Here is a 24,953-nt window from a genome sequence, read left to right on the forward strand (position 1 = left end):
TATTTTTTTTACATATATATACTTTCTGCAGAGATGCTCTTTTAAATGAATAGTGCGAGATTTTAGCAATGAATCCCTTTTTCTATTTACTCAGAATGGATACTCATGGACACCGTTTATGTCTCTACATGCAGTTCAAAGGAAGTAGCTAACTAGCATTAGTGCAATTGCTAATTAGCACAATGAGTGGAAGTCTATGGGAACAGCTGTTAGCTGTTCCTGTTGACGTCCAGTCATTGCGCTACTTTAGTTAGCAATGGTTATCGAAAACTACCTTGAACTTCCTCAAACTGCACACAGAGACATACAAATGGTCTCCATGAGTTCATATGACTCTGGGTAAGTAATAAAATTGTTTAATTGCCAAAATCTTGCATTATCCCTTTAAGATTATATTTAACGCTATCTCATGCGTTATCCCTTTAAGATCAGTGACAAGTTACAACATATATTTGTAACAAACAGAGCACAGTGCAGTGGCACGCATTAGTTATATTTCAGATGGTGTCAACATACAGTAATTCCATTTTCATGCATTTTGGAGTAGAATGTCTTTAAAACAATATCACCAGAAGTGACCTTCTCATAGTCGTTCTACAACATCCAATCCCCCTCCCCGCTACCTTGTCCACCACCGCTGAAAGAAATCCTAGGAGAACCACTGCAAGCTATAGGGACTTTTGACTTCTATAGATCTAATATATTCTGATATTATACTGAGTATTGAATAAATCATTGTACATATGTTGAATGTACACCTGCCCAGAGTTCGCTGAAGCGACTATTGATGAAAATATTTACACAATAATGTCAGGGATCTGGATTGTGTAGTTTAAGTTAGGTCTAGTCTCACGAGCCAGGCTCTCAACACAGTAGAACGCTGGAGCTCGAGGCTAAGTCAAGTATATTCAGTTCCTGTGAACTCCAGTGGCAGAGAATTGAGACACAGAGAGCTATCCTGACTGAGACGAGAGACGTTAGCCAGGGGTGAAGCTTCAGCTCGCCTTGTCGTCTATTCTAACATCAACCAGATGTTGGTCTTTAGAAATCACCTCTTCTGTCTCCGGAGGAACACGTTTCCTTGTTTCCTTTTTATTGTTCTGGACTGCCAAACCAAGACTAAGCTTAAGGCAGCAGGCAGTAGGAAGTGACCTGGTCTAACTTGTCAATACTTTATTAAACTGCATTATTTATGCTAGCAGGAAGTGAAGATGATTGAAAATGTTAATCACGAGCCGGAAGGTAGGGACCAGACAAGACAGAGGTACAGCGCATGACAGGTATTCTGAACTGGAAACAACGTGATGGCTATGAACGCAGAATTGATGGGTTTCAGTGTATTTTCAAACTATTGCACATAAATCATTTATCTGTTTGTTATACGTTACCGTAATAAATATAAACTGTTAAACCTTTGTCTTAATTAAGTTTGGAATATAAATCGTTTAGATGTCTGTTTGTTCTATCTTTGGCCTGGCTTCAAGTTGTGCACACAGTTACCATGGCACAGTTCCTCTCTACTGTGTGTCCCCATCCCACTGTTAACCACTCTACAGCCTAAAGCTGTCTGTCACAATATTTGAAGCGATTCAATTGGATGTCTGATTAGGACGTGAGGTCATACCTCTACTTGAACTATGTCTCTGGAGGACACTTTATGGGGTTTCCATTTGCTTTACCTTCAATCATTTCAATGGTCTTAGGTCCCTTGCACACAGTGAATGAATTGTGTGAATCATAACCTCACGTAGTCATGCCCTATGATTCTGTCGGATAGAACCTATGACTATTTCCTTGGTTTTCTGACAAGCTGTGTATGGGACCTTATGTTGCTAACCTGGGAATGTTGTTGTCTACAGTGGCACAGCCGTACAGGAACACGATGACTCCCACTACAGAAGCAGGGATCAGCATCTGGGTGTACAGCCCCAGCCAAGCAAAGTACAGCCCTATCTTCTCCCCAAAGTACTTTCTGCATGGGAAGAACAGAACATTCTCAGCTTTTGAATAGAATAGAGTAGAGTAGAATACATATAAAGTACTTCCTGCATGATGAACAACACGCTGCATTAGAAAGTAAGGTCCAACACTTTCTCCCTTCATATTTTTTATATATTTTTAATATTTAGATTAAAACATATTGTGACGTTTCGATATGAACAGACATTAATCAGACAGAGATTGAGGAAGAACAGAGCAATCTAAGCTTTCAAGTTCAGTTTTAGAATATGAAACTTTAACTCACCTCACTAGCCCGATAGGCTGGTATTTGTAAAATACACTGTAACTTGCCCACTCCTCATACAAGAGCTGAAACAAAGAACAACACGATGGGTTACTTTGAAACCATCACATGCATTAGAGGGTCCACACTCAAAAAGACAGTTGAAAAGTCATTTTTTGCTTGATCTCTTCATTCAAGAGGCAAACAAGTGTAGAGCAAATGTTTTGGCTGTTAGTCCACCGTCAGAGATATTGCTTTCAAACCAACATGCATTCACTTCAATCTTTCAGCATTGGACCCATCTTCCCTATGACTCTCACTGACAAGTATATCCATCTCAGCTCTAAGCATGATTGCTGGAGAGAGTGTGTGAGAACATGTGAATGGGTCTTTTGACTTCTGAGGGCTCACATGAGCTGCGGTTAAAGACCCGCGAGCCAAAAGGGTGAGAGACGGTGAGAGAGCGTGAAAGGCGTTTGAAGCCAGCTCCTTTTTCTTCCTTCAACTGACAACAGATGACAGGAGGGACGAATAGAGAGACAGTGCTACCGTGGTAAAGTACAGACGAGTGAGGTTGTGAAGGGAGAGGTGGGAGGGCTCAAGGAGTAGGCGAGACAGAGAGGGGGAGGGGTGAGGTGGTGAGGAACAGGGTGGGGAGACTGGGAGTAGGGAAGGTTGTGACTGGTGGAGTTGGAACACAGTCTACCGTATTGGGGGGTTGGGGAAAACAGCTGTATGTTCCTTCCATTAACCACAGTTACTGTATGTTACTGCCCTCGCCCTCGCTCTCCTCTCCAATACACCACACACTCATTTTCCATCACAGTATCTATCCATCCGTCTGTGCGTCTCCGATCAACACCCTTCATGCTGTTGTTTCGCTGAGTGACTGATTTTTATCAAGCGCCAGAGTAGAACTGTGAAGCTGAGCATCCTAGCACAACAATATCATTATCTATGATTGAAAGACTGATTTGTTTTTGAATCCGTCACGTCTCATTCATATTCGTCTAATTCCTAATTTTGTCGAGCCTCTTATGTATCCTTGATCATTTTATCAACCACCCCCCCCAAAAAAAACAATGGTTCTCTTGAAGGAAATCTCAGAGGCTGTCTTTAGAGTAAAGAGGACATGCTGTCCCCAGAAGACCTCCTCAGTTTCTCGCTTTCTCAGCCCCCCCTCACTCTCTATGACTCTCTCTCTCTCTCTCTCTCTCTCTACGTTTAGAAGATTAAAGATAATTTACAATGTGGAAATGGCATTGAAGAACCATTCAGACCCTTGATAAAGATTAACAAGGGCCCCAGGACCAGCGAAAACAAAATAGCCCCATAATATCAAAGATCCAGCACCATAATATTTTACATTAGGTATGGGGTTCTTTCCTGCTCATGCATTCTAATTTGGTCACCAAACCCACCACTGGTGTGCGTGGCCAAAGAGCTCTATTTTCATGTCATCTGATTGGCACACCGGTTCCAATCGAAGTGCCAATGCTGTTTAGCAAACACCAGGCATTTACATGGATGTTGGATGACATGAAAACAGAGCTCTTTGGCCACACACACCAGCGGTTGGCTTGGCGTCGAAATGAGAATGCACGAGCAGAAATATCTACTGTAAAATATGGTGGTAGATCTTTGATGTTATGGGGGTATTTTGCTTCCACTTGTCCTGGGGTCCTTGTTACCGGCATCATGAACTATAGCAGGTTGATGTTGATCGTCATGAATTTGAGCGATTTCTGATAGCTACGCCAGCTGCAATGTCAAAATTGTTTTGTTTTGCGCTTTGGTCTTAATTTAAGGTTAGGGGTGGGCATTAAGGTTAGCAGTGTGGTTAAGGTTAGTGTTAAGGTTACGTTTAAAATCTGATTTAATGACTTTGTGGCTGTGCTAGCTAGTGACCACTCTGCAAAGCCGCCTCCAGGGCAAGATTCATGACAATAAATGCCAACATACTGAAATTTACCCAGTACCAGGACATTTTAGCCAAAAATCTGTTTGCCTCTACCAGGAGGCTGAAACTTGGCTGCAAGTGGATCTTCCGGCAAGAAAATAACCACAAACACATCAAAATCCACAAAGAAATGGTTGATTGGCCACAAAATCTACATTTTGCAATGGCCATCTCAGTCTCCGGACTTAAAACCCATTGAAAACCTGTGGTTTGAAGTGAAGAAGGCAGTCCATATGCTAATATAATTTCCCACATTTTTTTTGCATACAGTATTTGTATTATTTAGTCATTTTTGATCATCTTTATTTTACATTTTTAACCTTTATTTAATTAGGCAAGTCAGTTAAGAACAAATTCTTATCTACAATGACAGCCTACCAGGGAACAATGGATTAACTGCCTTCTTCAGGCGCAGAACGACAGACCCCACTGTACATGTACACCTGTATGTACACACTTGCACTGGTTGTACACATAGTACACATACACTACCGGTCAAACGTTTTAGAACACCTACTAATTCAAGGGTTTTTCCATAACACAGTAACCAAAAAAGTGTTAAACTAATCAAAATAGATTTTATATTTGAGATTCTTTAAATAGCCACCGTTTGTCTTGATGATTGCTTTGCACACTCTTGGCATTCTCTCAAACATCTTCACCTGGAATTCTTTTCCAACAGTCTTGAAGGTGTTCCCACATATGCTGAGCACTTGTTGGCTGCTTTTCCTTCACTCTGCAATTCGACTCATCCCAAACCATCTCAATTTGGTTGAGGTCAGGGGATTGTGGAGGCCAGGTCATCTGATGCAGCACTCCATCACTCTTCTACTTGGTAAAATAGCCCTTACACAGCCTGGAGGTATGTTGGGTCATTGTCCTTTTGAAAAACAAATGATAGTCCCACTAAGCCCAAACCAGATGGTATGGCGTATCGCTGCAGAATGCTGTGGTAGCCATGCTGGTTAAGTGTGTCTTGAATTATAAATAAATCACAGACAGTGTCACCAGCAAAGCACCCCCACACCATAACACCTCCTCCATGCTTTACGGTGGGAAATACACCGTAAAAATACAATCATCCGTTCACCCACACCGCGTCTCATAAAGACACGGCGGCTGGAACGAAAATCTCCAATTTGGACTCCAGACCAAAGGACAAATTTCCACTGGTCTAATTTCCCTTGCTCGTGTTTCTTGGCCCAAGCAAGTCTCTTCTCCTTATTGGTGTCCTTTAGTAGTGGTTTCTTTGCAGCAATTCGACCATGAAGACCTGATTCACATAGTCTCCTTTGAACAATTGATGTTGAAATGTGTCTGTTACTTGAACTCTGTGAAGCATTTATTTTGGCTGCAATTTCTGAGGCTGGTAACTCTAATGAACTTATCCTCTGCAGCAGAGGTAACTCCTGGTCTTCCATTCCTGTGGCGGTCCTCATGAGAGCCAGTTTCATCATAGCAATTGATGGTTTTTGCGGATTGACTGACCTTCATGTCTGACCTTCATGTCTTAAAGTAGTAATGGACTGTCGTTTCTATTTGCTTATTTGAGCTGTACATGCATAATATGGACTTGGTATTTTACCAAATAGGGCTATCTCTGTATACCACCCCTACCTTGTCACAACACAACTGATTGGCTCAAACGCATTAAGAAGGAAAGAAATTCCACAAATGAACTTTTAACAAGGCACGCCTGTTAATTTAAATGCATTCCAGGTGACTGCCTCATGAAGCTGGTTGAGAGAACGCCAAGAGTGTGCAAAGCTGTCATCATGGCAAAAGGTGGCTATTTGAAGAATCTCAAATATAAAATAGATATTTTGATTTGTTTGACCCTTTTTTGGTTGCTACATGATTCAATATTGTGTTATTTCATAGTTTTGATGTCTTCACTATTATTCTACAATGTCAAAAATAGTAAAAATAAAGATGAAACACTTGAATGTAGGTGTAGTAGGTGTTCTAAAACTTTTGACCGGTAGTGTATATGCCCTCATGGATGAGGTATCGGGTTGTGCCTGGGCAGGTCACATAGTAGTTCTCACAGCCATGCAGACATCAGTAAGTGATCTGTGTGCGTGCAACCCAGTTTTCAAGTCTCAGAACACACATAAACATTCCTTCTAACACTCCCGTCCCCAACACCTCAGTGTCACTATGGGTGAGGCAAGGTACTCTGAAACCAAGCCGTCATGTGACCAGCATATCATATTTATACCACATTCAGACAATACCTGTAGAGATAATCCAACTAATGAAGAAAACAATGAGTAGCCTCAGGGAGAGTCTCATCACTGTCTTCACCTACATGCCTGTGAGGTTAGAAGGCTCTGTCACTTCTCTCTATCGCCCCCCCCCCCCCCCCCTCTCTCTCTCTCTCTCTCTCTCTCTCTCTCTCTCTCTCTGTGTGTGTGTATTCTAGCCACATCTTCTGCCCAAAGACCCTGGCTAGTGCTCAGATGTTGACAGTTCTCTGATGTGGAAAGAGAAGTGTGGTGACACATGCTTGGTGCCAGAGCTTTGTTTTCCTCCCCTTGCTCCTCTCATCTCCTCTCCTCTGCCTCGGGTACATCATGCTGAGGTTGGCTGGGCCATGCCTGTGGCAGTGCAGGCTCAGAGTGTTGGAACTGTCCCCTTCTGATGTCCTGCCAGCGTCACAAGAGGGTGATGAGGCCGTTCTTTCTCTCTCCCTTTCTCCCCTGTACAGGGAGGGTCTCTCTGTCTCTCCACCCTCCACCCTTAACAGGCAGGGTTTCCACCACAACCATCCTACTGAAAAACTGTAGAGGCCATATCAAAATAACACACTTCTCTCTCCACAAAGCCTAGTTAATCAACAGGCTACAGACAGGCAGCTTCTTCTCTTGTTTTGTCACCACTTAAAACTACCCCCCTCCTCCCCCCTCTTCCTCCTCTCCTTTCTGAGAGACACTTATCCTTTGTGAACTATATTACGCTTGCATTGATTTTATCTGCATGATTATGCTAGCTGTAAGAGTGTAAACAGTTGGATAATTAGACACATTTTTGGTTATCGTGGGGATGAGACAGATGGTGGTGAAGATAAGTGATGAAACATGAAAAGGCATCTGGCTGAGGATGTGGCAGCACACACACACATGCACGCACACACTCCCCCCCCCCCCCCCCCCCCCCCCCCCACACACACACACACACACACACACACACACACACACACACACACACACACACACACACAAGGAGCTATGTAGATTCCCTCTGTTGCCAAGCTGAGCTTATTGTAATCGGTCCCAGGGGGAGGAAGATAAGACACTTTGAGACGTCCGCATTCCTCAATTACATGCCGTTATTCTCTTTTTCAATGATGGGGATGCCAATAGGATCCTTTTAGCACTCAACAGATGGCCCATACAGCACCACACCACCATTAACACACACAGCAGCCTGGCTACACAGATACACACAGCTATGAAGATGCTGGATATTTCCTACTTTTCATGTTGTTTTAACTAATTTATAGGCAAAATTATGCCTTTTTGCTTTCTTATGTTTTAGGGCATCAGAAATGCCCTTTGCCAGATCGGTAAAGACAAAGCACTCTTCTTGACTAGCCAATTTCCAGACCTCAAAGCATGATCCAGACCTTAATTCCATACGACATCTGAGGTGTAAACTCAAGGACATAGCCCATTAAGAACAGAGGACCAAAAAAATCTGAAGGAGCTGAAGAACAGGAATGTCTTTTGGAAAGCCAAACAAACCTTGAGTCTGCTCTAAACTAAAACTGGGTTCAAATACTATTTTAAAAAACATTCATATATTTTATCTGTGCTGGACTCTGTTCCAAATCCACTATACATATTTAGATTCCAGTCAATGTCGTTATACTAAGCTGAGCGTTTCATGTTTCAGATGCAATTGGAGCCTATAGAGTTCCAAAGTTAGAGTCCGATGGTACTAAAAGTCTGATGGCACTGGCACCTACTGTATATCACTTATAACGCTCATATTGGCAGTCATCTTAGGTTGTACCGGTACATCAGCTCAATTTCCAATTTCTCAGACTGAGTATCACAGAATCAACATGACCAGTTGCTATGGATGAAATTGATCAAAACAACTGTTAAAAACATGAAAAACATACAAAAAGGTATATTTTTTAAATATCAAATTTGACTATAAATGTGTGAACATTTTCAAACATATGCTTATTTTGGGGGATTAAAACCAATAATTTATGTAACCAAAGTGTCTCTTTTACAATCATGACGAATTTGTGATAAAAAAAATGACCCACATGTTGGCACTTTTAATTAAGAAAAAAATATGATGGCGCTTTTAGGTTTTCACAAACACACACAGCTGTACTCCAATCAATTAACGCATCAGTAGTAACACGGCTGCGGTGTGGTATTTTAACATCTCCTAAAAAATGTATAAGTTCAGTGTGGTCATATTTATGTCACTCACCTTCCTATCATTGGGCTCCACGTTTTCACCATCCACATCTCCCTGCACGACAAATAAAACAGAGTTATGGCTCTGTCTTGTGATTCGTCCAGATTAGGGTTACTGACATCTTGATAAAGATGAGCAAATAATTCAAATACTGAGCTATATTGTTTGCTCAACAAAAAAATTTGGAAATTATATTATTTTATACTAATACAATTTTTCAGAGAATGAGATTTTATTTAACAAGTAATAATTGTGTTTCTCAAAAAGGTAGTGGTCAAAATTGACACCCCTAAAGATTCTTATAAATAAAGTAGTCAAAAGTGTAGTATTTGGTCCCATATTCCCAGTATGCAATGACTCTAGAAACTTGTTGGATGCATTTGCAGTTTATTCATTTTTGTTGTGTTTCAGATTAGAAAGTTACATAGGGTCAAAGATCACACCCCCAAGACATGCTAACCTCTCTTTTTATTGGTAATAGTGAGAGGTTAGCATTTCTTGGGGATCTTTGACCCTTTCTCACTCATCATTATTCTTGATTCATTCAGGATTAGCGGTAATCATGGTAGCATCCACATTCATGTGAAGTGTTTAGAAACATATTCTATTCTTATTTATAATAAAAGTGACTCCAAAATGACACAATACATTATTAACCATTCATTTCTATTGGGCAGAAAATAATCTGAACCTCAACGACAAAGAACTGCAAATGCATTCAACACGTTTGTAGAGTCACAAGCTGTAGTCATTGCATGCTTGGAATATGGGACCAAATACAACATCTTGACTACTTTATTTCTAAGAATCTTTAGGGGTGTCAATAAGTTTGACCGTTAACATTTTGAGAATTTTTTTTTTACTTATTAAACAAAATATATTTCTCTGAGCAATTGTATTAGTATAATTTTTTTTACGTACAATATTGCTCAGTACTTGAATAATTTATTTTATACAATCATTTTTGCTCATCTTTATCAAGGGCGTCAATAATGTCGGACCCCACTGTACCTCAATTTACTGCAAGCCTAGGCCTGTATCGCATGACCTATTCGACTGGACTCAACAACGCCTACTAAAATATTAAGAATCATGCGCATATACAGTCAAGTTGGAAGTTAAATGTATCATATAGTCAGCACTCAAGAGTTGAATTGACTGCTGATGTCTCAAAAGTAATTAAACAGCAACATATGTGATGTCCAGGTGGTGGTTGGGAATAACATAATAATGCAAAAAGACACATTTCAGATACAAATTGTACAATCTAGTTGTATTGTAAACACACATGCTGATTGCAATGAGTACTCACATCATGTAGCGGATAGGCAGCTGTGTAGACTCCACTACCTAGCAGGCTGGTGATCCCTACAGGCAGAAAAAAACCCGTTTCAAATCCAAATGAAATAGCAGGTCATTCTGTTGATCTTTAGTCACTGCTTTTGGCATATCCAAGTACATGAACAAATGCCCTTAAAAGGAAGGGTTGCACCTCTGGTACTAGTGACAACTCAGAGGTACCATTTCAGTCTAAAGGACAATTTGAGAATCAGCATTTTGTTCAGGCATATAGGTTATAAAACACACACACACGCAAAGAACAGACTATTGTCTACATTCTGCATACTTACTGCATTCTTGTGCATGATACATATGCACTACATAAGCACAGATATAACACTCCAACTACCCAATGACGGGAAAACCCCTCCTAGACAACGGGTATATAAAACAAGGCAGACTGTTATGACTTACCCATACTATACTTAGCCTTTGTGCATTTTGTACGTTTCAATACTTCAAAAACCTGATAAGATAAGAAGTGAAGAATAAGTGAATACAGAACAGCACATTCCTATTACGTTTCCCATTAATAAACTGAGAACATCTAACTAATGGTCATAATGACTGCAGTCTAGAGTCTACTGTAATGGAGGATTTGGCCGACACAATGAAGAAACACTTACTATTGAAGCTCTTGTTTTACTGTCAAAGAAGGAGTCTCTGTCTGATAAATCAAACCTGTTACAGAAAACACACAGAGACTGTTGTGTTAACTGGGGACATATAGGCAGTTGGTCTTTGAAGTCATATACCCACATTATAAAGAGAGACACTCTTTCCTACTGTTGTACAAGCACACAATAAAGACCTTCCCAGAAGTGCTTTACACACAGACGTGGAATGAAAACAATTATAGAGAGGATGTCAGTGGTTAGGCACCCCGGACAAAGCCTGGTCCCAGATCTGTTCCTACTGTCTTGCCAACTCCCATGGTTATTGTCACGCGACGTGGAGTTGGCAAGACCGCAGTAACAGATCTGGGACCAGGCTTACCCATCCAGGGACTAGAGGGCCTAAATGTCTTTAAAGGTCTTACAGACCTGTAATAGATAACCCATGGGAGATTGTTTTGGTTAGCATAGGTACAGCACAACAGATGAATAGATAGCATGGATGGAATAGCATAGCCTCCAGCATTAGGCCAGCAGCTCAAGATAGACTCCCACCCAATCTCTAGACCAAACAAATCAACAACAAACGCAGGCAGAAATAACCCTGTTTATAGCTTATGCCCTTAGACAAATACTGTTGTGTGTTGTTTGAGTAAGAAAAAAAGCTGACAAGACCTTTTTTTTCTTTTTTTTTTACATTAAACACAACATCAACATCATGTTTATTTGACTTCTGCTTCTGGGCTAGATCATGTGTGAGCTGGTATGTCTGTCCTTCCTGGTAATTCTTTCCTGGAAGAGTTACAGAATAATGGGTTCAATTTCAGCTCTCAGTAGAGTAACTCCATCTTTTCAGGAAATTGTTTACCATACCATATCTTTACGTTTATTGCCATTTAGCAGACACTCTTATCCAGAGCAATTTACAGGAGCAATTAGGGTCAAGTGCCTTGCTCAAGACCACATCAACATATTTGTCCCCTAGTCAGCTCTGGGATTCAACCTAGCAACCATTCGGTTACTGACCCAACTCTCCTAACTGCTAGGCTACTATTTATAACTAGCCTTTTTGTTTTTTGTTCTTCCTAAACTGTGTCACAGTTAATATTGATAGTCTCTTGTTGTACAAGCCCTCAAACCTTCAGGCCTTTAGCTATTTTTCTGTTCGGTCTTCAGTGTGTGGCAATAGGTATGCCACATGTTATACCATATGCCGCTACAGTAGTCCATTTGAGGAAGTTCATGAAATGCTCATTAAACAAAGATGGATAGGAGCGGCAATTGGGGCTTTAGAGAACAATCTTGTAAACATAATCGTAATACTTATATACTCACGTATACAAGCCTTTAGTTGTTTTTCTTGCCTGTCCTCAATGTGTGCCAACAGCCATATGCCACCACATGCCATACCATATGCCACTAGACGTATACATTAAAAGTGCATTAAATGTCCTTGAAACCAAGATGGATTGGAGCAGGAATTGAAGTCCATATGTTACCGTACATGTATACAGTCTATACAGCCTTGTATATTGTATATCATCATAAGACATACAGTATAAACTCACAAGTGTTGTTTTTCTCTGGAAAACGCGTAGGAGAGATGCTTAACGTTTTGTGCCCTGTTCTCTTCCACGTTGGGATGAAGTGGTTCAGTGGCTTTGTTTACCAATGTGTTGATCTTCGCCCCAACACCACTACACTGTTTCACTTCATATACCTATAAGAAAACCACCAGGAGGTTAACCAGGGCACTATAGAACAGATCATAGGTGATAAAAATGACTAGCATGAAGTCTGTGTCTGAAAAGGTTACTAGCTGTCAAAGCCTTGCTTCCTCCGTCCTTGTTTCCTCTGATTCCTTGTCTCCCTCTCAAAGCTCATTGGAGAAGGAGGTCCAAAGGAGAAAACAAGGACGGAGGAAGCAAGGACTTGACAGCTGGTAACCTTTACATATCATTCAACAGTTGACTTACTTTTTTCGTGGGCATCTTGAGCTTCATAAACTCTGCCTCTCGACAGAGCACATGCCATGGAGCATGGATCTTCACAAAACCCACACCTGGAGTTTTAGTCTGAAATAAACAGAGCGAATTCATTTCATAAAATCACATCTATTTTTAAACAATACAATGTAAGTTTAAGGTTTGTTAAAAGCAAATACTTCTGAGTGTCCAACACTTTGCCCATATTACCCTTTCTATGCTAGACCAACAAACAGTACATGACATGAAGACATAGATAAACATCAGAGGCAAAAAGGTGGCCAAATGAAAGAATTAAAGAAATGCATGCATGTATCTCGCGTCATTAAGGAAAGCAATACATTCATCTGGATAACAGTTGGGTAAACAATGAATGGGACTCTCCAAACAAATCCCTCCTCCTCTATAGTTAACTTCAATCAAAACAACGTCTGGGAACGGAAGGCTACTTATGCGAGACACAGAGGGAAAGACACCATGGGAAATCACGAGAGAAATATGCTACCATTCTTTAGAAACACATCATCGTTATCATTACAAACAAGTCTCTCAATATAAGCATTTTAATTTGATTTAATTTATTTCACCGTTATACATGATTATCCATTACAATGACGACCTGTCAGGGAGCGATCGTAGCACATATAACACACAACGACAAAAAAAGTGAAAAGTAATACCAACACAAATATTATTTCACAGTGTGTATGTTCATGAACATCCACACAGGAGGTTTTCACTGTGAAGACTTCGATGCTGCTGTCACCCAGTTACCCAGTTATGACCCACAGGATATCATGGTTAGTTAGTTGTTTGTTTACATGGAATCAGTGGTTACTGAGATGATCATTCATGGTACAGCACAGAACATCTGTTTCAATGTGCAACTCCTCCTGTGACAAGGCAACCATCACTAGCAGCAGGGTATGGCCTTTAACTTTGATCTCAAATTCTAAACAACCAACTGTAACAGGCTTTCTCAGTTTATATTGTCTCCAATAGAGCTGTGACAAGCATCGTTAGTAACAAGGGACGCATAATCATAAAACAAAACAGTCTCTTACTTGGATCTCGAACTCTGGAACAACTGACTGTCTTAACAGCTTTGTCACTTCTTAAGATATCTTTCCCTTCCATTTCAGAGCCAGCATTTTGTTTTGGTTTTGATACAGATCATCGGTCTTTGTATAACATCTTGTCAAAGTACCTTGGACTTGACATGCCTCTGTACTGTGTTCTGTACGTCAAAACACAGATGTCACACTATCTAAAACATGAGGAATTGACATTTCCTACAACTCAAGACATGGTGGAGTCGTTGTTATCAAAAGGCTGTATGTCTGAGAGTACTCGGACCCAGAATGATTTTGGAATGCAAGAACAAGTCTGTGAGACTGCATTATGTCTTCTGTTCCCACCATCACATAGCAAAACATACAGACCCCTCATGGACAAAATTAGGGCTTTTGATAGAGCCAGTCTTGGATCAAAATGTAGTTGTGTACAGATAGGATCTTAATTTGATCACTTTTGTTGCCGAGACTTTTCCTGCGAACCTAAAAGGGTTCTTCGGCTGAAGGATTATTTTGCTGCTACAATAGAGATCAAATGAAGATCCTACAACTGACCTTATTAAAGGTTTGTGGAGGAGCAATCGTGTGTGTGTACACTACCCCTTAATTTACAACTGCGACCTGGCCAAGATTAAGAAAAGCAGTACAACAAAAACAATAACACAGAGTTACACATTGGATAAACAAACATACAGTCAATAACACAATAGAAAAATCTATGTACAGTGTGTGCAAATGTAGTAAGATGTAGTAAGATTAGGGAAGTAAGGCAATAAATAGGCCATAGTGGCGAAATAATTGAAATTTAGCATTAACACTGGAGTGATAGATGTGCAGATGATGATGTGCAAGTAGAGATACTGGGGTACAAAAGAGCAACAACAAAAAAATAACAATATGGGGATTAGGTAGTTGGGTGTGCTATTTACAGATGGGCTGTGTACAGGTACAGGGATCGGTAAGCTGCTCTGACAGCTGATGCTTAAAGTTAGAGAGGGAGATATAAGTCTCCAGCTTCAGTGATTTTTGCAATTTGTTCGTTGTTGGCAGCAGAGAACTGGAAGGAAAGGCGGCCAAAGTAGGTGTTGGCTTTGGGGATGACCAGTGAAATATACCTGCTGGAGCTCGTGCTGTGGGTGGGTGATGCTATGGTGACCAGTGAGCTGAGATAAGGCGGGGCTTTACCTAGCAAAGACTTATAGATGACCTGGAGCCAGTGGGTTTGGCAACGAATATTTAGCGAGGGCCAGCCAACGAGAGCATACAGGTCGCAGCGGTGGGTAGTATATTGGGCTTTGGTGACATAACAGATGGCACTGTGATAGACTACATTCAATTTTCTGAGTAGAGTGTTGGAGGCTATTTTGTAAATGACATCGCCGAAGTCAATGATCGGTAGGATAGTCAGTTTTACGAGGGTATGTTTGGCAGCATGAGTGAAGGAGGCTTTGTTGCGAAATAGGAAGCCGATTCTAGATTTAATTTTGGATTGGATAGGCTTAATTGGAGTCTGGAAGGAGAGTTTACAGTCTAACCAGACACCTAGGTATTTGTATTTGTCAACATATTCTAATTCAGAACTGTCCAGAGTAGTGATGCTAGTTGGGCGGGCGGGTCGGTTGAAGAGCATGCAGGCAGAAATCTGTTGAAGAGCATGAACTTAGTTTTACTAGCATTTAAGAGCAGTTGGAGGCCACAGAAGGAGTGTTGTATGGCAATTAAGCTTGTTTGGAGGTTAGTTAACACAGTGTCCAAAGAAGGGCCAGATGTATACAGAATGGTGTCGTCCACGTAGAGGTGGATCAGAGAATCACCAGCAGCAAGAGCGACATTATTGATATATACAGAGAAAAGAGTCGGCCCGAGAATTGAACCCTGTGGCACTGCCAGAGGTCTGGACAACAGGCCCTCCGATTTGACACACTGAACTCTATCTGAGAAGTAGCTGGTGAACCAGGCGAGGCAGTCATTTGAGAAACCAAGGCTATTGAGTCTGCCGATAAGAATGCAGTGATTGACAGAGTCGAAAACCTTGGCCAGGTTGATGAAGACGGCTGCACAGTACTGTCTTTTATCGATGGAGGCTATAATATCATTTAGGACCTTGAGCGTGGCTGAGGTGCATCCATGACCAGCTCGGAAACCAGATTGCATAGTGGAGAAGGTACGGTGGGATTCGAAATGTTCGGTGATCTGTTTGTTAACTTGGCTTTCGAAGACTTTAGAAAGGCAGAGTAGGATGGATATAGGTCTATAACAGTTTTGGTCTAGAGCATGTCTCCCTTTGAAGAGGGGGATGACCATGGCAGCTTTCCAATCTTTGGGGATCTCAGATGATATGAAAGAGAGGTTAAACAGGCTAGTAATAGGTGTTGCAAATATTTCGGCGGATCATTTTAGAAAGAGAGGGTCCAGATTGTCTAGCCCAGCTGATTTGTAGGGATCCAGATTTTTTTTCAGAACATCAGCTATCTGGATTTGGGTGAAGGAGAAGCAGGGGGGCTTGGGCAAGTTGCTGCGGGGGGTGGCCAGGTGGAAAGCATGACCAGCCGTAGAAAAATACTTATTCAAATTCTCGATTATCGTAGATTTTTCGGTGGTGACAGTGTTTCCTAGCCTCAGTGCAGTGGGCAGCTGGGAGGAGGTGCTCTTATTCTCCATGGACTTTACAGTGTCCCAAACATTTTGGAATTAGTGCTACAGGATGCAATTTTCTGTTTGAAAAAGCTATCCTTAGCTTTCCTAACTGACTGTGTATATTGGTTCCTGACTTCCCTGAAAAGTTACATACCGCCACAGGATGTTTTAATGCTGGTCAAGGGCAGCCAAGTCTGGAGTGAAGCAAGGGCTATATCTGTTCTTAGTTCTACATGTTTTGAATGGGGCATGCTTATTTAAGATGGTGAGGAAAGCCCTTTTAAAGAACAACCAGGCATCCTCTACTGATGGGATGAGGTCAATATCCTTCCAGGATACCCTTGCCAGGTTGATTAGAAAGGCCTGCTCGCTGAAGTGTTTAAGGGAGTGTTTGACAGTGATGAGGGGTGGTTATTTGACCGCGGACCCATTACGGACACAGGCAATGAGACAGTGATTGCTGAGATCCTGGTTGAAGACAGCAGAGGTGTATTTAGAGGGCAAGTTGGTCAGGATGATATCTATGAGGGTGCCCATGTTTACGGATTTGGGGTTGTACCTGGTAGGTTCCTTGATAATTTGGGTGAGATTGAGGGCATCTAGCTTAGATTGTAGGATGGCAGGGGTGTTAAGCATTTCCCAGTTTAGGTCACAAAACAGTATGAACTCTGAAGATAGATGGTGGGCAATCAATTCACATATGGTGTCCAGGGCACCGCTGGGGGCTGAGGTGGTCTATACCAAGGGGCAACAGTGAGAGATTTATTTCTGGAAAGATGGATTTTTAAAAGTAGAAACTCAAACTGTTTGGGCACAGACCTGGATAGTATGACAGAACTCTGCAGGCTATCTCTGCAGTAGATTGCAACTCCGCCCCCTTTGGCAGTTCTATCTTGTCGGAAAATGTTGTATTTAGGGATGGACATTTCAGTATTATTGGTGGCCTTCCTAATCCAGGATTCAGACACGGCTAGGACATCAGGGTTGGCGGAGTGTGCTAAAGCAGTGAATAAAACAAACTTAGGGAGGAGGCTTCTGATGTTAACATGCATGAAACCAAGGCTTTTACGAGTACAGAAGTCAACAAATGAGAGCGCCTGGGAAATGTGTGTAGTGCTGGGGGCTACAGGGCCTGGGTTAACCTCTACATCACCAGAGGAACAGGGGAAGAGTAGGATAAGGGTACGGCTAAAGGCTATAAGAATTGGTCATCTAGTGCGTTGGGAACAGAGAATAAAAGGAGCAGGTTTCTGGGCGTGGTAGAATATATTCAGGGCATAATGTACAGACAAGGATATGGTAGGATGTGAGTACAGTGGAGGTAAACCTAGGCATTGAGTGACGATGAGAGAGGTTGTGTCTCTGGAGGCACCAGTTAAGCCAGGTGAGGTCTCTGCATGTGTGGGGGGTGGGACAAAAGAGCTATCTAAGGCATGTTGAGTGGGACTGGGGGCTCTGCAGTGAAATAAAACAATAATAACTAACCGAAACAGCAGTAGATAAGGCATATTGACATTAGGGAGAGGCATGTGTAGCCGAGTGATCATAGGGTCCAATGAGCAGCAATAGGTGAGACAGGGAGCCGTTCGGTAGTCGCTACTACGCTAGGCGAGCGGGAGACACGGCGTTCAGAAAGCTAGCGGGCAGGGGCTAGCAGATGGGTCTTCGGCGACATCGCAATGGAAAAGCCTGTTGAAACCACATTGGACGATTACGTCGGCAGACCAGTCGTGATGGATCGGCGGGGCTCCATGTCGGCAATAAAGGGTCCAGGCCAATTGGCAAATGAGGTATTGTAGCCCTAGAATTAGCTGGTATGCCTCTTCGGCTAGCCGGGAGATGGGCCTAGCTTGAGACTAGCTCAAGGCTAACTGGTGCTTCGGGACAGAGGCGTTAGCCAGCAAATAGCCACTCGGTTGAAGCTAGCTAGCTGCGATGATCCGGTGTAATGGTCCAGAGCTTGCGGAAGGAATCCATTGATGTAGTAGAGAAAAGCAGTCTGATATGCTCTGGGTTGATATCGCGCTGTGCAGACTGGCAGGTATTGACCGAGCTAAAGCTGGCTGGTGTCCGAGCTAACGGAGAAGGCCACTAGCAGTGGCTAACTGACAACTAGCTAGTAGCTAGTTAGCTGGCTAGATTCTGATGGGGGTTCCATATTATAAAGTATAAAAAAAGCAGATCCTTACAACATTGGGTGAGGCAGGTTGTAGGAAAGTATATTCAGTTCGTAGATGGAAAGTGAGATTAAAATATATACGAAAAAATGAAGAAAAAAAACAACTATTTACACGGGACAAGACGGGACAAGACAAACACACGTCCGACTGCTACGCCATCTTGGAATTCATGTTTCATGTTTCATGAAACATGAAATAAATGTTTCAGCAAGTAATGAGTTTAGGCCTGTGGATCTAAAAGACGTCCAATCAGGTATTATGTAGTCTTGTGCTGTCAGATATTACCCTGCATTCTCGTTCAAGGAGCCTGAGAAACTTAGAACATTCTGGAGCGGTTGTGGTCAGATTTAGGTAATGGATTTCCTAGCAGAGGTTTCCATCACTGTTTCAGTCTCAAACATTCACACTCCTCCACATCCCATTACCACCTTCGCTTCCTCCCTTCCCACTGCCGTTCCGTCCCAGTATTAGATCCACTAAGTGTCTTCTATATACAGATTAGTTTAAGTCAACAGCACTTTAATGATCTATAATACTTAGGGCGCCTGTTTTAATCAACTAACTCCACAATGGACGGTCGATGAGAGGAAACGATAAAATACCTAAACATTACTCCCTTCTCTCCACTCCACTAACATGATAAGAAAGAGATTATTCAGTATGTTTTCCCCCACAGATAACACAAACAGTTTGATGTAATAACCGCGGTATCCATGAGGGAAAAGCTTCAATAATAGAATGGTGGCTTGAATGCAATTTGGGGACAAAGTGGAAATTATAACCGGATGGTTTATACATGAATCACAATTCATCTTGGCACCCTGAACCAATTCTCGCGTGTACACTGTCTGTCACAAAGTCCCAAAGAACACTTGACATACGACATACGTCTCTTTTTCTCACACACTTACTTTAATGAAATCAATAGGACATCAAGCTTGTGAAAAATGTGCCCTTTGTAAGTTTGAGAGTGTGTGAGAGTGTGCAAGAGTGTATGTACAGTCAAGGTATTCTGTGTTATCTTCTAGCTGGCATTGCCACATTGCTTGTATGGAGTATGTGTGTGTGTGTGTGTGTGTGTGTGTGTGTGTGTGTGTGTGTGTGTGTGTGTGTGTGTGTGTGTGTGTGTGTGTGTGTGTGTGTGTGTGTGTGTGTGTGCGTGTGCGTGTGTGTGCATGGGCATGGTGTGATCCTTCCACTGGGCCATCCCTGTTCTGCCCTGTCCTATCCTGGCCTGCCCTGTCTGGGTAAAGAGATCCACCATGGCAGCTGTCATCTTGCCATCATCAGCACTCGGACCAACTTGATAGTCTCAGATTACTGAGACTTCACCCTCATGTCCTTCTTACTCTCTATTACAGATTACAGTTGGTCAACACACCACAAGCCTGCAGAAGGCTATCACTAGATGTGCACAGGGCTTTCCCTATTTCATTCACTCTCATGACATCTAGTCCAAAAAGTTGATGTGATGAATCTCTTGATCCTGATCAGTGATTTTGATTTCAAAATGGATTGGCTTCAAATGAAGAAAAATAAGATTACATTGAAATTACTGATGTAATGTTGAAAGGATTTTGAAGTCTATCATGGCATTTTCAAAGACAGCCAAACATTGTCAGGTGTGAGAAACAGAACCCTCTTCAGAAAACAGTCTGACGATGCAGTTGGTTCTGTGATACAGTTCTAAATAAATCCAACAAACCAACCAATGACAGCAGCCAGACAGGTTGCCGCAGTTAACTCACCCCCCCTGCTAGTCCCGCTAGCCTTCTATAGGCCGGTTTCAGCTGGTGCTGTGCCAAACTACAATGTATGTTTTGTGTAATGTTGCATGGTGGGGACAAAAATAACCCTGATCCACCAGCCTGCTGGAAAACTCTAGAGGGGCAACAGTATTGTACGTGATGTTCTCCCCTCCTCCCTAAGCTAACGCTCGGCTAAAACTAGCTAATGCTAGACCTGGCTGGACATAGCTAATAATATCGGGTGGGTTTGGGGCTGTCAAAAAGAACAGAACAGAGAAGCCATAGAGAAGCAACTCACATCCTCATCCTTCTCCAGCTCCAGGCCCATATCCCTCAGGTTGCCCTCAAACTCTTCCCGGCGGTAGCGCTTGTCGTCCTCGTGGTAGTCCATGCTGTGGTCCTGAGAGGCCACCTCTGGGACACCTCTGGGCTGCGGGGGCGGGGGTCGTCCCAGCCTGGCCGTCCCGCGGCGGAGGCTCCGTGTGAAGGCGTTGTCGGTGAAGCGGGAGGACTGTCGGTTAGAGCGGGAACTGCTGGGCTTTTTGATGTGGTAGGTGAGGATGTAGTCCACCCGCCTCTCTCCATCCTGGAAGTATAGGCCGTGCTGGCATTGGGTATTCTCCTCGGGTGCCAGGGAGTTCAGAAGCTGTGGAGAGAGGGGAGGGCTGTGCATTAGAGAGGGCTAGCTACCTATCTGGACCATGTTCATGTGTGTGTGCTGTGAAGCTTTTGCCATTCGACTGGTCAGTGAGCCAGTTAGACTACAGGGGTCAAGTTGGGAGAGTCACCTAGTCCCAATGGCGTTCCTGTGGATTTCTGGTTCCCCTTGGGAGAAGTGACCACTTAGTGACTTTGAACCTGAATGCTGATTTGCAAGGCAAGCAGTACTGAGAATTATTTAGTAAACAACAAGTTACATTTTTTTTTACATCCAACAAAAGGCTTGTGTTGCTACTCTGTATGCGTGCGTACAAACGATTAACCAAACATACCTGATTCTTTATTTTATGATATGTCATTCATTTATATGAATGGCATCTATAGGTATGACATTATAATCTCTTATTGTACAAACTTCAATAGGCTTTGATGAACATCTATCACAACAGTGGAAAAACACTACAGAATCATAAGCATCTTTAAAAAAAAAACATTTGGGATTTTAGTATTGTAATATGACAGTATTGTAATATAAAATTATTGTAATATGACATTATTGTAATATGACAGTATTGTAATATGCCAGATTTCTCATTTACTGTCTGCCTGCAAACCATTATAGATTCCATCTTTGAGAGAAAGCTCTTCTTTCCAACAAACTGAAATCTAGTCCGTAATGTTTTAGTACAATAGGTTTATTATATCGTCTTTACATTTTTTATACAGTAGATCATTCAAATTCCTGTGATTTCTCTACTCTTTCTAAGTTTGCTATACATCCACCTGAATATTTGTGTCACAATTCTAACTAGGTTCATGACATATGTTTGATCCGGTTATAGTTGGACATTTCCATGGAGTTTTCAGAGGGATCGGCTAGTCAACAACTGCTATCGGACATCAAGCTTATTTGACCAGGAAAGTTTGGGTATTCTGTGTGCCACTATCAATATAGTATTATTTACCTTAAAAGCAGTTGCATGAGGCACCTTCAAGACACCCTTGAACTATTTTACTTCAGGTAAGAGTGCCAAAATGGTGGATGATTGTTTGTGTGTGTGGAGACATGTGGGTGTTTGGGTGTTTGGGTGTGTGGGTGTGTGGGTGGGGTGCACACAAGACTACATGCTGAGCCTATACTGATGATCTTGAGAGGTCTGGATTGGTTGGGTCCAGCTAACTACAAGCTGCTGTTCACAGTGTCCAGCCCGCTGACCATACCAACATACTTCAAATTGTGTGACTTATCAGTTGGAATAATATTGTCCAATATTCCTGTGAACTATTTTAATAGCACTGACTGACCCAACTGATTTTCTATTTTTAATCACAATATTTAAAAAGTGGATTGTGGCCCGCCCCACATACACTTCATACAATCATTTTGACCTAATTTGACAATTCCACATTCTACCCTCACATGATGGCAATAAAAACCGAATAGACTGTTCTATTTGTAACACTGGCTGAGAAGGTTTTAGGAACCACTCGCTACTAGCCGAACGTTATGTGTAAAACTAGAAACACATGGTCACAGACCGCAACATGATAAGGGAGTTAAAAAAGAGTGATGAGTGATGACGTCATCAGATATATACATTTCACTCATTTCACACACACCCCTCTCTTGTATAGTACAAGTCTTCACAGAGCGTTGTGTGTAATGTGGAACGACATTAAAAAGTGTCAGACGTGTACGGTAGATACTTGTTCTGTAATTAGGCTACGTGATCATTTTCTCTCTGCAAGCTGTCAAACCAGGTCAAGCCATCTCTCAACTATATTGAGATTAAAAAAAATAAAAAATCCTGGCACAAAAGTTAGTAAAAAAGGATTACAACAGACAAAATGAATGTATTCATTACTTAACCAAGTTGAAGTGGAACACTACATTTCCACAAAACAATCATACGTCTAACTTCCACCTAGAGTATTATTTTCCAACAAATCAAAGTTTGAAATCATAAGCAAAGTGAAATAACTGCCAAATGAGTCTTCACTTTAAAAACCAAATACCAAACTATAGCAAAGCAGCAGTCCCCCTGAGATAGTTAGTCTCAGTCTCTACTGAAGTACTAGTACGTTAACACGTGATGTAAATCCACACATGCTGTATCTTCGTCATTCCACTCACTTGAAATTTTCCATGAAAAACCACATCCTTTAAGAAGTGCCTGGGCTTGCTAGCTGTGGCTGCTGAGTTATGAAGCAGTGAAGTCCCTGAGCTCTCTGGTGTTTCTTCTGCCATCTTCCCATCACTAGGCGAGCACCACCGCTGACTACTGCTATTAAACAGAGCTCTCTCTCTCTTTCCCTCGCTCTCTCGTTCTCTCTCCAGCTTTCTCTGTCACCGTCCACAGGGGTGAACAAGCCCAACGTCTCTCTGCTACAAGACCCACTACTTGTTACTTGAGAAGAGTCTGAGACGCCAAGTAGCTAATATTAGCCTTGATCTGAACGCGACAAGGTGCCCTCTCCTATCTCAATCCCTCATTACATATAAAAGCCATAACAGATATTCAGCATTATTTCAGGGGCTGCTAATCATTCGGAGGTCAAGGTTAAGCCACAATATATTTAATTATAAACTGGGTGGTTTAAGCACTGAATGGCCGTATGACAAAACATATTTTTACTGCTCTAATTACACTGGTAACCAGTTTACAATAGCAATAAGGCACCTTGGAGGTTAGGGATATATGGCCAATATAGCATGGCTAAGGGCTGTATCCAGGAACTCCGCATTGCGTCTGCCTAAGAACAGCCCATAGCCGTGGACTATTGGCCATATACCACACCCCCTCGGGCCTTATTGCTTAATTAGAACGTAAACACTGGCCCAACCCAGAGGTGACTCCACAGGTCCCAGGGTGGTTTGGTAGAAAAACTATTCTGGATCAGTAGTTTTTCCTGATCTGGTAACCTAACCAGTTAAAACTGACCTAATACAGTATGATGTGATTAATCTGTTGTAAAAAGGTTTATTATGGGCTATGAGAACATGATGGGACCAGAGTTTTTCTAATAAAACAAATTTGATCCCATTCACATTTTCTCACAAATGGACAGGGCCATGTACCGTCAAATCTTGGGTGAGAACCTCCTTCCCTCAGCCAGGGCATTGAAAATGGGTCGTGGATGGGTATTCCAGCATGACAATGACCCAAAACACACAGCCAAGGCAACAAAGGAGTGGCTCAAGAAGAAGCACATTAAGGTCCTGGAGTGGCCTAGCCAGTCTCCAGACCTTAATCCCATAGAAAATCTGTGGAGGGAGCTGAAGGTTCGAGTTGCCAAACGTCAGCCTCGAAACCTTAATGACTTGGAGAAGATCTGCAAAGAGGAGTGGGACAAAATCCCTCCTGAGATGTGTGCAAACCTGGTGGCCAACTACAAGAAACGTCTGACCTCTGTGATTGGCAACACGGGTTTTGCCACCAAGTACTAAGTCATGTTTTGCAGAGGGGTCAAATACTTATTTCCCTCATTAAAATGCAAATCAATTTATAACATTTTTGACATGCGTTTTTCTGGATTTTTTTGTTGTTATTCTGTCTCTCACTGTTCAAATAAACCTACCATTAAAATTATAGACTGATCATTTCTTTGTCAGTGGGCAAACGTACAAAATCAGCAGGGGATCAAAAACTTTTTTCCCTCATTGTATCATGGTTGCTAAATAAATACCGGAGGAAAGCGGAGAACGAGCATGACCTGCGATTTCCGTGAATCTGATTTGTCAAGACACCCAAACAGCCTGCAACAGCACTCTGATGTGAAGGACAAAGAAATTCTTCGCAAGTTGACAAATCATTGAAAAGTGCTGTGGCAAATGCCACCTCACCACACGTTTTCCGGCGGCCTTTGCCCAACCAGTACAAACATTCCCCTGAGAGGGTCCTCGGTGACATAATTTCTCATTGCAACACAGAGATGGATCACCGCTTCAGATGTGGCAATGGATACGCAGTACTGAACAAGAGGTTATTAAACAATTTAGAAAATGGTTTAAGCATCAGCCAATTAAAATCATCGACGTAGTGTCACGTGATAGAATGCTACATTGTAGCTGGTCCCATCAGATAACA

General features: G+C 42.1%; 1 protein-coding gene across 4 annotated transcripts in view; it reads right to left on the reverse strand.

The window, feature by feature from the left end:
• LOC106573096 (anoctamin-1) overlaps positions 1-24,953 on the reverse strand; it is a 70,852-nt gene that overhangs the window by 29,527 nt on the left and 16,372 nt on the right. For 2 of the 4 annotated variants that reach the window (XM_014147797.3, XM_045696892.2), the window contains exons 3-11: positions 20,504-20,851; positions 12,559-12,657; positions 12,151-12,302; positions 10,595-10,649; positions 10,383-10,434; positions 9,940-9,995; positions 8,640-8,681; positions 2,246-2,310; positions 1,838-1,972 (exon numbers count right to left, since the gene is read on the reverse strand). In XM_014147797.3, the coding sequence (XP_014003272.1) occupies positions 1,838-1,972; positions 2,246-2,310; positions 8,640-8,681; positions 9,940-9,995; positions 10,383-10,434; positions 10,595-10,649; positions 12,151-12,302; positions 12,559-12,657; positions 20,504-20,851 (1,004 nt within the window). Of the gene's footprint in view, positions 1-1,837; positions 1,973-2,245; positions 2,311-8,639; positions 8,682-9,939; positions 9,996-10,382; positions 10,435-10,594; positions 10,650-12,150; positions 12,303-12,558; positions 12,658-20,503; positions 20,852-22,999; positions 23,200-24,953 lie in introns of those variants that run through there. The other 2 variants (XM_014147793.3, XM_014147796.3) reach the window with 2 other exon arrangements.

The sequence above is a fragment of the Salmo salar genome, chromosome 16 (genome assembly GCF_965601325.2).
Source record: "Salmo salar chromosome 16, fSalSal1, whole genome shotgun sequence".
NCBI lineage: Eukaryota > Metazoa > Chordata > Actinopteri > Salmoniformes > Salmonidae > Salmo > Salmo salar.